We start from the raw sequence: 12,808 nt of genomic DNA, 5'->3' as shown, positions 1-12,808 counted from the left end.
TCTAACTTTATTGACAGCGGAAGTAGGAGGGGAAGCCGCTCACACGTGTTTTCTTGAAGGTTACAGAGGAAGCGGCGGTAGGTTTGGTGTCTGTCCGCTGCAGAGGGTCACCAGGACGGAGTGTTTGTGGTTATACGCTGGGTGTGAGCGTTGTTAAAGGGCAGATATGGATCCCATGAAGGCGCAGCAGCTGGCAGCGGAACTGGAGGTGGAAATGATGGCTGATATGTACAACCGGTAAATCCACAACAAGCTAACTATTAAGCTAGCTGTCGCTCATTTATGATCTCTCAGCAGTAAACGGTCTCACGGCGTTTATTCAGTTGTATGAACCTTTACATGTGGTAACATTAGGTAATTAGAATATTACTTTTAGTAAAGTATAAATTATAGAGTCGCTCCAATATGCTAGCTAGCGTTAGCGTCTAATGGTAACTCCCGTGGCTGCATGTCAGGAGGTATTTCATTCATACTCTGTCAGATCGTCACACTACGGAATCTAAATCTAGTGTCTAAACAGCTAAATATGTTGAAAGATACAAGAAATGCAGATTTAGTTATTTTTCATCTGTAACTGAGTTAGAGGCACATGACTTTAAATTGATTTAACTTAAAATATTGGTGAATATGGCACTGGTGTTATAAAATGATTGAAGTGATTATTTCGAGTGCCAGTTGTTTTTGCTATGATCAACGCACATTAAAATATGCTGTTTACTTTTCTGACAAATGAATCTTTCACAGACACAGAAACTAAAACAATAGTATACAATACATTGCTCTAACTTGAAGGCATTCAGCATGACACTGACAGAACTCCTATGATCATTATTTATGTAAAGTAGAGCTTATTAAAAAGTAAAGGTTAATTCAAAAGGAGAGGAGGACACATCTGCCCTGGACAGACCTGGGGAGAGTGAAGCTTGACATGACTGACATTTTACATTGTATATATTGTATTTTCAAACAGACACGTGATTACAATATTGGCTTATCTTTTTTATCTTTATTCTATATTGTCCGTTAAAATATATTATAATAAAATATATCAGCTTGATTGTGTGACTGAAAAAAAAAAAAAAAAGAAAATTCAAACTCATTCCACATATAAGTGTTTTAACTTGATGTCATATTCAAGTATCTGACTAACACCTGGCTTCTGTCCCTGTGCAGAATGACCAATGCCTGCCACAGGAAGTGTGTACCACCACATTACAAGGAGGCAGAGCTGACGAAGGGTGAGTCGGTTTGCCTGGACCGCTGTGTGGCAAAATACCTGGATCTTCACGAGAGGCTTGGACGCAAACTGACGGAGCTATCCGTCCAGGACGAGGAAATGATGAGGAAGGCAGCTGTTGGCAGCGGATAGAGAGACAGAGAAACAAAGTGGGGCGTTAAGATGGGGTTAGCGTACATAATTTCTCTACTTTTTTTTTTTTTTTTTTTTTTTTTTAATCTAAGGGCGAGTAGATAAAAATGCAAGCTGCAGCTGCTGTTAAGGGTCCAATGGGAGAAACTGCCTTCTGTGTCACAGAAGAGGATGATCTATAAGATGGAGATGGACAGAGAAGTGGAACAGCAGCCTCCTCTTCGCATCTTAAAGCTGCTCAGAGCAATCCACCTGCCTGTTTACATCAGCTCGGCCTGGCACTCAAGAAGTCTGAAAACGGAATACATAGAACAAAGTCCTCGGACAAACATTATTTGTACGAGTGCACAAGCTCTAATACTTTGTTGAAGCGGTGGGTCAAAAAGAAAAAAATAAGAAAGTCTGAGTTTCAGCAGGTTAAACTAAACACACACAATTATTTCAATTTAGTCTCAAATTTCATCTGAAGGTGGAAACATGGTATTTGAGTAGCGATACATGTTATTATTTTCAAGGTGTCTGTTGTACAGACAAACTGTTGTCAGTTTTGTGCAAAACCTGTGAAATGAAGAAAATCAAACACATGGATCAGAGCATGCACTGATTTAATATTGTATGGCAGTAGAGTGTGAGCCAAACGGTCTTTATCATACAAGACAACATACAGTCTAGTCATTTTCAGAACCAACAGAACATGCTGGTTATATGGACGTGAATTGAAGATGGCCTGAACTTTGCTCACTTGTCGTCTGTTGTGTGTTTTGCTGGATGTCATTGAACCATGTTTTTTGTTTTCCTGTCTTAACCACTGTGTGAACAGTGTTTTCTTTGTAATTTACTTTAAATAAACAGTGTGAGACTTTATTTGAACATCCTGAGTGTTGTAGTATGGTCATTACAGTTTTATTTTCTGTGCCCACTAACACTCTTTGCAGTGGTAGAAGCAGGCGGGGGGCGGGGCTTCCGAAATCTGCGTCTGTACCTTTAAGACAAACACTGAGGAAGTGAAGACAAACAGACTTTCGTTTCCCTCGCGAAACTTTTATTTATACTCGGCCCCTGTACGTCAGAAAGAGGAACTAGCAGCTGCAGACACACAGTCGGGACACAGGGACGGAGTTGGTCCGTGTTTTCTGCCTCTCCGGTGGAGAAACTTGTCATTCCGGTGCTCGCTAGGTGTCCAGGTGCGGAGAAGGGCGGGTGCTCAGGTAGGAGCTGGAAGGACGAACACACGAACACGTCGTCCTTTGATTTGTGTTATAACTACGAGATAAAACTGGAAAGTCTGGCTGTGTAATCTAAAATCTTTTCAGATAACACATTAGACGTAAGAGAATACAACATGCTGCCAAAATAGACACAAATAGTTATTGTACCCAGTGTATGTCTAATGAATAATTTACTTTATTTATCCACATGGGGAAATAGGGAGTATTAAATGTTAATAAAACGGCCATTCAAACAAACAAACAAACAAACAAAATAAGCTAACTAAACATTAAAGTTTATGACACCCATTGATAAAGTCAGTTTGTAATGGTTTATCCCAGCAGAGGCCTGGCAAAGGGGAACTTACTATGTTTTATGTGCAGCTCGCATTTTACAGAACACGGGTCTCACATCCTCTTTTTGTAGCAACGTGGCTGTTAAAGTAGTTATCAGCCGTATTCACATAAATAACCCACATTAACACATTGATCATCTTCTGAGTACTTCTCCCAGTACTAAGGGTTCAACAAATCTGTCACTCATTCTGTGGCTGTAGGGAGTTTGAAGAAGTCGTTAACTTGTCCAGTTGTCTTTTACTCAGTTCAGTATTAACTGATGTCCCCACATTATGTGACATTGTTTGAGCATGGGTCCAAAAAATATCACATCTCCATCTGAGAATCTGCAGACACTAGAATTTGGAGCATTTAAGAATTAAAAATAGTTTAATTCAAAGCGGGTTTCTAAATATGTATCTAATATTACATGATTTCTTTATTCCTGTTCCGTCATATTTGAGATATTTGGGGAGGGTGCTGCCCTCAAAGTGAAGGGAGTTTCCACAAAAAAACATGTTAGACTGAAGACGCCTTGATTGTTAAAAGAAAATCACCAAAGACCAAAACCCCTGAAAAGCTAATCATTTGCACACTCTCCCCTAGTTTTTAACCTTGAATGTGTGCGTCTAAACAGAGACCACTGCTCCTGCTGTCTAATACCGTACCATGCAACAGTTTCTTCTATAACAGAGCAAGTGTGAAAATACACGAGACCTTAAAGAGATAAAGAGAGTGTAACATGGATTATTGCAGCGGGACATCATGACAGCACTTTAAGGCACTCTTTTTTTATTTCATCATCAAAAGTTTGACGTCATTTACTTCAGAATGTGCAGTTTACTGTGTTAATCCGTTGTACTTCTCTTTTTCATCAACAGATGGAAGCAACAGGCGGAGAAGAGCTGATCAGACATGCTGATCACTTTGTTGAACCTAATGGGAACGTGAATGAAATGCTGAATGTGGGGCAGGAGGACCAGGTGAGCACAGCTTTTTTTCAAACTAGTGTGATTTTCAGTTTTTCAATATTTCTCCATGAGTGAGTTAAAACCTTTTCTCTTATGAGACACTTGCATAACTTCTTTTTCCATAGATGGAGGAATTCCTGGGCCCACAATCAGAATACAATGAGGAGGAGGAGGAGAGGAAATACTACAGGAGGAAGAGACTGGGAGTCATCAAGAACGTCATCGCTGCCAGTGTTGGAGCCATGATTGTGTACAGCGTGTACATGGGTAAGTTCGATTGGAGAAATGGAAAGAGAAACACACACAGCCAGACAGACCTAATACACGCTCATACTTTCCTTTGCATTTGGTATGTGTATGGGTGATATAGGCCTTCTGCAGATGCAGCTGATCCTCCATTATGATGTGACCTACCGTGAGGTGAAGTACAGCAATCTCGGCCTCGAAGACATCGACCATAAGATGTTGATGGGCATCAATGTCACGCCCATTATAAGCCTGCTGTACACCCCTGTGCTCATCAGGTGGATACACACACGTCAAGACACGTGATGAATGCTGCTCTTTTAAGTCTGGATGTCTCTGTTATGCTGCCAGTAGATTTACTCTGTATATTTCTCTTTTTCAGGTTTCTAGGCACTAAGTGGATGATGTTCCTGGCTTCAGGAATCTACGCTCTCTTCGTCTCGACCAATTACTGGGAGCGTTACTACACCTTGGTTCCCTCAGCCGTAGCTATTGGTGTGGCCATTGTGCCGTTCTGGGCGTCCTTAGGAAATTACATCACTAGGTGAGGGCAAAGAGGCCACTGAGGCGTGGGTGAAGATGTTTCACATGCAGTTTAGCTGACCCTCTTGAGATCACACTGAAGGTCCACTGATGTAGGTTGGTGGGATCTCAGTGGCTAGATGGTCTGTAGTTGTTACGGGAAATCCAGATACAGACACATCAACAAGAAAGAAGGAGCATGATAACACAGTGATCTAAAGAAATGAGTTGACACTGACCATTTTGGAATCACCTCATATGCTATTAATAAACTCATAATATGCTGTTAACTTTCTAGATGAATTTCATTATAGTTGTCACCACATATGAAATGGTCCCAAAAATCAGATGTGTTATCGTTTAGTAGGGACCAGAAGAGTCAGACTGAACTAAACTTTAAAATCCTGACTAAAGTTAACGAGGGGAAAACAGGTTTCAGTTCTTTTTTTATCTTTGCATGGTCTTTGAAGGTGGGCAGAAAACGGCCTTTTTAGGTCACAGTACTGTAATGTGAGGATTTCCAGTAGAATACCCAGTATAAGCATAAAGCTGAAATAAGGGCAGGGTGATCCTCTTAAACATAAGATCAGATAATAAAGGAGGCACTTTTTTGGTATTTTTTTTGTCAAATCAATTGCACTACATACGTATTGTTAAAAAGAAACACACACAACGCAGAGGGTTTAATTCACGTTGGGTTTTATTAAATCAACACAGAAACAAACTAAAACATACATACAAATACACGATTCAATGCCCCCGCCAGCTTTGATGTGTAATTGAGATCATGGTTCAGTTTGAAAACCCAGTTGTGTGCAGTACTCCTCCTCCTTCATTATTTTATCCACTTTCTGCAATGCACCAAGTCCACTGGCAGCAAAAAATCTTCAGATCACGATGAACACAGCAGCCTTTCACTCCACAGCGATGTAAAACTCACTTTATTGTTGGCCGTTAGTATAAGAGGCCTTGGCCTTAGCAAATTAAGACATTTCAGAACTTTCAGCGCCACTGACTTAATAACTTAAGTGGATGTCTGTGTATTTGTGATTGATTTAAGAAGACTGGACCTGGATTAAACCCTGGGAACGTGATGTGTGAAGTACTGTATGTGTTTTTTTTAACAAAAGTGTCTGTTTGCTGTGAAATCCTCTTCTCTCATGGCGCTCTTGCAGGATGGCTCAGCAGTACTACGAGTATGTCAACTACAAAGAAGAACACGTGCAGGAGCAGAAGAAGCTTCCTAAGGGGGCGTGCCACAGATACATCATCGTCTTTCAGTCAGTCTTCTTCATCATCTTTCATGTGAGTCGTGTGTTTGTTCACTGATGCCTCAGTTCATTTCATGTCGTGAAATGAGACATTTCTGCTCCTGCACAAAAAAACAAAAAAACACACAGCTCACTGTCTTCTTCCTCTTCCTCATCAGCTGAGTTTCGTCTTCGCTGAGTTCCCCATGTGTTTTGTCCTCAATGGATACCTGCACGAGAATGAACACACTTTGTGCAACGTCAAGTACTGCGGTAAAGACACACCGACTTCACCTCCCCTGAAATAAACTCACAGCGACCACAGCCTTTGACCAGTGACTTATGACATGCCTCCGGTTGGACAGAAACCGAATTTGACAAAGTATATGTGCTAGCATATTACCCTTTGTCCACTGCAGTAGGCAGCAAGGTGCTAAAGGAAACACACACTGGCCTCCCAAAGCTGCTGTGAAACTGGTGAAGTGAAACACGTCTGCTCACGCTGAAATGTTTTTTTCTGTTATGCTTAACTTGCAATAGGATTTGACTTGTGCTGCAGCAGTTTTATTGTAAGCAACAACAGGAGGCAAAAGAAGGGCCTCACACCACCACATGACCACAGACCATGACATGTAAAATAGACCAAACCAATAATCACTCAGACATCCTGGTTTTACTTTAAGCTGCTGCTCTGGTAGTTATGCATTCAGACCGTTTCAGTCTTTATTTTAACCACTGGTCACTTTTTGTTGCTTTTTTCTACAAAGCAAATGTTGTTTCATGCATAACACACACAAGCACATGCCTATGGTGTCATTTGTTTTACCTCCTAAATTTTCCTTTCAAACGTGGACTTTCCTCTTTCTCTGTAGGTGCAAACATTAGTGGAATCATCCCCGGCTTCAACACCACTGTGCTGACCAACCTGCCTCGCTCCATGCTGCTCATCATGGTGGAGAGTGGGCTCATGGGCTTTGCCTTCCTCGCAATGATCATCGTAAGATTCCAGCACACACACACACACACACACACACACACACACACACACACACACACACACACACACACATGCTTGTCTTTCTATATGTGTAAGGATACTAATGGAAGCAACAGGTTCTCCAAGACCATTAGCCTTGCATTAACGATCAAAATTAAATGTCTAACGACAGTCCTAATCTGTGTCGGTGCTTGGAAAAGAACAAAAATAGCTTTTATATCTCTGTGCTCAGCCATGTAAGTTACTAAATTGGGTATGACACAGTTTGAGAGTGGCTTTTTAAAAAAAAACCTTTTGTTAGTTTTCCTTACAGGGCAAACCTGATTAGTACGTAGAGTGCAGTGCTTTGTGGAATGTCACATTTTAGCCAGTTGGGGGCAACACAACAGACTCAAATGAGTAATTACTGCATGAATAATTTCACTACAGACATATTCTGTACCATCAGTAAGTCGGAGCACCACCTGTACCTTCCAACATACCATCAGAACTGGGGTGTTTTTTAATCGCTTCACAGTCCTAATAAACATCTAATAATTATTATCCACAAAGCTTTTTCAGTGTAAATTGAGTTTCTGTTTTCCATGTTGCATGCTGCTTAGTGTGCCCAGGAATCCATGAGACTGGGATCTATCCAAGCATCACAGGGCAGAGATGTGACAGATACACAATCACATCTCCACCATGTAAAATAATTCAGGGCAGTACAGGAAGCTGGATTCAGTGCATTGATTCTGTTTAATCTACCCACAGTTCCTTATGTTGTGCGGCGCTGCCTATCGGCCGACAGAGGAAATCGACCTTCGCAGTATCGGCTGGGGAAACATCTTCCAGTTGCCTTTCAAACACCTGAGAGACTACCGGCTGAGACTGCTCTGCCCCTTCTTCATCTACAGCGGCTTTGAAATGTTGTTTGCTGTCAGCGGATTCTCCCTGGTACCACATTGTACCGAGTTTGAAGTACTAATAGTAGTAGTCATTTTTACTTGCCATCTGTAATACAGTTCCTTTCCCTTTCACTCTCTCCACAGTCCTATGGCGTCTGCAATTTGGGTCTGAAAAAACTCTGGCTTCTTATAGTCGTGTACGGCCTGTCCTGCTCCGTCTTTTCCTCCCTGTCCCTCTGCCTCCTGCGCCTCCCGCGCTGGGTGTGCCTGGTGAGCGGCGCTGTTGTGCACGTTGTGTTGCTGGTGGCTCTGATGGTGTGGTCGTTCCCAAGTAAAAATCCAGAGTACCAGGGTGCCCTGCTGACCATTTCCGTTCTGTGGGGGCTTGGCACCGCCCTGAACAAGACAGGCATCAGCAGTGAGTAGCAGCTGTGGTCGAGGTGTCTGAACATGCTCTTCACCCATTTTGGTAACACATGACGTGTCAAATGTGTCCTCTATGTGTGTGTCAGCTCTGCTTGGTATGCTGTATGCTGAGGAAAAAGAACGTCTGGACTTCGTGTACACCATCTATCACTGGTGGCAGGCCATCGCCATCTTCATAGTCTACCTTTGGTCCAACCTGCCAATGAGGGTATGTGTGTGTGTGTGTGTTTCTATGGCTATCATTGTGAGGACCAGCATGAATTTTAAACCATTGGTGACGACATTTTTACAAAGTGAGGTCATGTTAGCAGATCCTCATAATAAGAACAGTTTTTTAAAGAGCAGTTTCGGGGTTAAGAATTAGGAATTGGTTAGAATAGGGTAAAGTTCAGGGTGAGGCAGTTAGTTGCGATGGTTAGGGTGAGGCAGTACACATGATAAATAAAAAAATTACACTAGTAGAGGGAGGAATAGATTAGTATGGCAGAAGCGGCAGAAGGGGGCTAGAGAATGAATTATGTCAATGAGCGTCCTCTCACACACACTGACTGCTGTACAAAATGAGTGTATGTTTGTGTCTTGAGTGCTGCAGGAAAACCGCCCCCATTTGATCCACGTTTTAAAGCAAAGATGTTTTTCGTTTCTTCAGGCCAAACTCTCCATCCTGTTGGCCACTCTACTGCTGGCCAGCTACTGCTACTGGGTGATGGAGCGTCGGCTGGCCAAGGATGTGCGTCCTAGACTGCCTCGCATCCCTCGACCACGGCACAAGGTAACCAGTCACATTGTGTGGTGGATTTCACCACAGTGGATTAATTTAGCCAGTCAAAGATTAGACTGACCACGAAGAAGGTTGATCCAGTGTAGTTTACTTACATAATTGAAAATAGGAGTTCTGCTATGGCGTCTAAGTCTCTATTGAGAAACCACAGAAACTTTACATTTACACCCAGCATACATTTATGCTGGGTGAGCAGCTGTTGCTAGAATGTTGAGGCTGAATGTGCTCATGTATGATCAAACAAATGAATTGTAGTTATTAGAGTATATTGTTAGTATGGAGCTAAGCTTTTATGGCATCAGCTAATTACGTTTACTGTGTCTAGGAAACCATATTAATTAAGTGTGACTATGTGTTCTCAAAAACAAAACAATAAAGAAGGTGGAATTAAGTCCAGTATTTTTTACTCTCTATATAAGTAACAGTGTAAACCTTGACTTTATATCGAAGTCAAGGTTGCTCAGCAAAATCCAAATCAGAAGCTTTGTTCAAATAGCCTGAAGACATTTTTGACCTATGCTTCGTTTTTTTTTAATATAGCACAGATCAGAAGTGCCATTGCTATGGTTACCTGCAGTTACTTTCAGTATACAAATATAGAACAAAGTTGTACCTGTTAATCAGAGGCAGTATTTTGTATTTTGTTTTGCGTATTATGTATGTTCCTAATCCACTTTACAACCATAATAATATTTCAGTGCCATATTACAGTGGCAAGAAAAACCTATATGTGAACCTTTTGAAATTTCTGCATTAATTTGCCATAAAATGATCTATAATCTAAGTGAAGAGTATTAAAAAATATGATGTACTTACAATAATAACACCAAAAACCTCTGATCTTAATGTCTTTGTTGAGAACAACCATAAAAACCTCACAGTGCTAGTGGAAAAAGTATGGAAAGAGGAAAGAACAAGCTATTTTATGGCATCACCTTGAGTTTTCTTGGCAATTGTGATTGGCATTGTTATTATTTTTGGACATTATTGAAGGACATTAAATAATAACTTTTTTCTTTGCTGCAACTGAAGTTAAAGAACCAGATATATGTGCAAGTTATTCTTTAGTTCTACGTTAGATAGCAGAGCTTGCTTGAGCAAATGGTGCTTTTGCAGAAAAATCTCTTGTGCCATGCAGGAAGGGCAGTGGGACTTGATATCCCTCAACCATGTATTTGTCTTGCACTCTAACAGTCCCATGTGGAAGAAGTGCTTTAGTTGTACAGGACAGAAAAAAATCTCATTCTCATTGTAAAACAACAAACTGGTGACTAAAAGGTGACACACAAAATCATTTGTTTGCAGGTCAAAGGCTACCGCTACCTGGAAGAGGACAACTCAGATGAGTCAGACTCTGAGAAAAGTGAGGATGATGATGAAGAGCATGTGGTGGAGGAGATGGTGGCAGAGGACAGGGAGGAAGGGGGCCAAGATGCAGGAGCCCAGGGAGCTGACTCACCCACAGCCTGGAGGAGAGGGGCTGAGGTTCACCGCCGCAGACAGCAGGACGCCCATGTGAAGGAAGGGGAGAGGGAAGAGCGTGAGGGAGGTTGAGAGAGGGTGAGAGGAGTCGGGAGATAGTGGTCAGATGATACTGGAGAAGAAGTTAGAGATGTGCTGGATGCTGATGTGACTCCATTCATATTTTTTACAGATATTTATACTTAATGTTAGTCTAGTTTTCTGGTGTAAGCCTAATTTTTAACATCTGTAAATACATATTCAAGCATAATCAAAACAATCATCAAGATGAAAAGGTACAGAGACTAAGAAGAAGAATTTTTGTTATTTAATAATAGGTCTAAAAATCTTGAAAGGTGGTACACTGGATAAAACAAGACTAAGAATACAACAAGAATACGTTTGTTTTCCTTTGCTGCACAGTTTGTGGCTCATGTTCACCAAATGCTCCCATAATTATAGGGAACATTGTAGTTGCTTTTGTGCCTCATCGATATACTCTGTTATATAGAAAACATGTTTTTAAAGAGCACAAGTCTACAAAGAAAAGAAGAGTTTCTGATGAAAAGGGATTGATTTTCAAAGTTTAACTGCAGGGTGAAGTTGTTTTTGGAAGGACTCATGTTTATGGCCCTGCTCAGTGTGACCAGTGTAAATTAGCCCGTTCTGTCTTTGTTTACATTCAGCCCCTTATCTCATGGCTCTGTCAGAGCTTCAATATGAATGTATGTTTATCCTTAAGCGTCGTCACAAATCAGTGAGACAAACAATCGGCAGCCATGCGAGCAGCTCTGTGTGGTAGAGCAGCAGGAGAAGCACATGGAGCTAAATGCTGATGAGCCAAAGTCAAGACATCACATTAGCATCAGTAACTGATGTAATCTCTCCTTCACTATTTCATTTATCAGTTTCTTGTTGCGCCGTGGCGTTTATCCCATTAATATTTAGGACTAATGGGAAACTGCTTGTCAAAGGCAGCTAAAATCCTAAAGATTAAAGAGACCTCTGATAATACTGTAGATAATTTCTTAAAATCATACCCCAAACTCATCCAGCACACAACACACAGCATTATGTTGAGAAAGAATCTGCTCCAAAGCTGGATCTTTAGCCATCATCAATAAGCTTTTGAACAAGGATTTCAAGATTTCCGGGGCAAAATCTGGGTTTCTACGTTTGTGTGTTATTTTGCAGCTTTTAATGAGCAACATTAAACAATCTGTCTCGATTGAAGAGAGCTCATTCAAACACGTCTGTAATAACTGGAGACATTGCACATGTTTTCTGAGGAAGTAAGTGGAAAAGAGAAGCATTTTCTGGATGTCATATAGATGCAAAAACATCTTGTAGTTGTGCATTTGGTTGAATTCCATGTGATCTGTAAGTTGTACTTACTAGCTGCTGCTGTATTGGACAGTAAAGTCCAGGGACAAGGTTCACCTCAGAAAGACGAATGAAAGAAAAGCTGAATAGGAGCGGTGAGTTAGAGAAGCTAGTGGATCAGAGGCTGCTGGTCGCTTTCCAGGCTAAAAAGGACACGACTAACTCACTGATTAGTCACAATTATCACAGGGTCACATCATATCTAAAAACTGCACATGTGGTCATGTGTCAGGGTCTTAAAGTCTCTCTGAAAAGCCTGCAAAGTATTGTAAAACATGAAGTATTGTAAGGTGTTACATTTTAATCAGACAGGAACTGTGTATTCCTAACAGGATGTTTTTCACAGCAGACATTTTGACATGTCACTGCAGGAAAAGCAGCCATGAGCAAATGTCTTACCATGTGAAATTAGGACACAAAGATATTAGTTATACCTGCACTTTTCTTGATATGAGCAGTTGCAATGTGTGCTGTGAAAAATACCTATTACTCTATTCTATCCCATTGTTAGTTCTCCTTGGACTTTATTCTGTAAAGTAATTACAGAATGAATTTCTATTTAAAGCTGTTTTTGTAATGAAGGAACAGAATTTACATTCTGAACAAAAGTGAATATTTAATGTTTACTTTTTTGTAACAAATGTCATTCCTTTTAGTGAACTCATGCCTAAAGTCTGTAATGTTGCCGTTCATCCCTATGAAGCTGTTCAGTGATGTAATGGATTGTTAGATCTGCTGTATTCACAAAAAATACTTTTTGTCCTGCTCTATGGATCATGTGTATGTCTAACTAAAATTGTGTTGTTAACTGCTGCTGTCTTCTCCTGTTTGTAAAAGTCACCAACTTTATAGTAAGTCAGTAGTGACCACCAAATGCTTATTGCAATAGAAACCTCAAAGTACTGTACAGCCAATACAAAGCATAATGACACTAAATGAATGTTTCATTAGTTTTAGTTATTGTTAAATAT

General features: G+C 40.8%; 2 protein-coding genes across 2 annotated transcripts; both read left to right on the top strand.

The window, feature by feature from the left end:
• The first annotated feature begins 24 nt into the window (after nucleotides 1–24).
• timm10 (translocase of inner mitochondrial membrane 10 homolog (yeast)) lies at nucleotides 25–2,191 on the top strand. Its single transcript, XM_026358895.1, has 2 exons — nucleotides 25–237; nucleotides 1,174–2,191. The coding sequence occupies exons 1-2, from the start codon at nucleotides 167–169 to the stop codon at nucleotides 1,367–1,369; spliced, it is 267 nt and encodes an 88-aa protein (XP_026214680.1). The 5' UTR covers nucleotides 25–166; the 3' UTR covers nucleotides 1,370–2,191.
• A 172-nt stretch (nucleotides 2,192–2,363) lies between these two features.
• unc93b1 (unc-93 homolog B1, TLR signaling regulator) lies at nucleotides 2,364–12,650 on the top strand. Its single transcript, XM_026360108.1, has 13 exons — nucleotides 2,364–2,577; nucleotides 3,795–3,896; nucleotides 4,010–4,151; nucleotides 4,255–4,408; nucleotides 4,513–4,674; nucleotides 5,828–5,957; nucleotides 6,082–6,175; nucleotides 6,775–6,899; nucleotides 7,653–7,835; nucleotides 7,931–8,204; nucleotides 8,299–8,420; nucleotides 8,862–8,984; nucleotides 10,299–12,650. Exons 2-13 carry the CDS (start codon nucleotides 3,795–3,797, stop codon nucleotides 10,545–10,547), a joined length of 1,860 nt encoding a protein of 619 aa, XP_026215893.1. The 5' UTR covers nucleotides 2,364–2,577; the 3' UTR covers nucleotides 10,548–12,650.
• Nucleotides 12,651–12,808: the final 158 nt, after the last annotated feature.

This window comes from Anabas testudineus, chromosome 1 (assembly GCF_900324465.2).
Source record: "Anabas testudineus chromosome 1, fAnaTes1.2, whole genome shotgun sequence".
Classification (NCBI taxonomy): Eukaryota; Metazoa; Chordata; class Actinopteri; order Anabantiformes; family Anabantidae; genus Anabas; species Anabas testudineus.
Note: the sequence above shows the minus strand (reverse complement) of the source record. Positions and strands in the feature narration are given on the sequence as shown.

Bases quoted from the DNA above. Each gene is read 5' to 3' on its own strand.
- timm10 (XM_026358895.1), top strand. From the start codon at position 167: ATGGATCCCATGAAGGCGCAGCAGCTGGCAGCGGAACTGGAGGTGGAA. The intron at 238-1,173 runs GTAAATCCACAA...GTCCCTGTGCAG, and splicing joins ATGGCTGATATGTACAACCG to AATGACCAATGCCTGCCACA.
- unc93b1 (XM_026360108.1), top strand. From the start codon at position 3,795: ATGGAAGCAACAGGCGGAGAAGAGCTGATCAGACATGCTGATCACTTT. The intron at 4,152-4,254 runs GTAAGTTCGATT...TGGGTGATATAG, and splicing joins TGTGTACAGCGTGTACATGG to GCCTTCTGCAGATGCAGCTG. The intron at 8,985-10,298 runs GTAACCAGTCAC...ATTTGTTTGCAG, and splicing joins TCCCTCGACCACGGCACAAG to GTCAAAGGCTACCGCTACCT.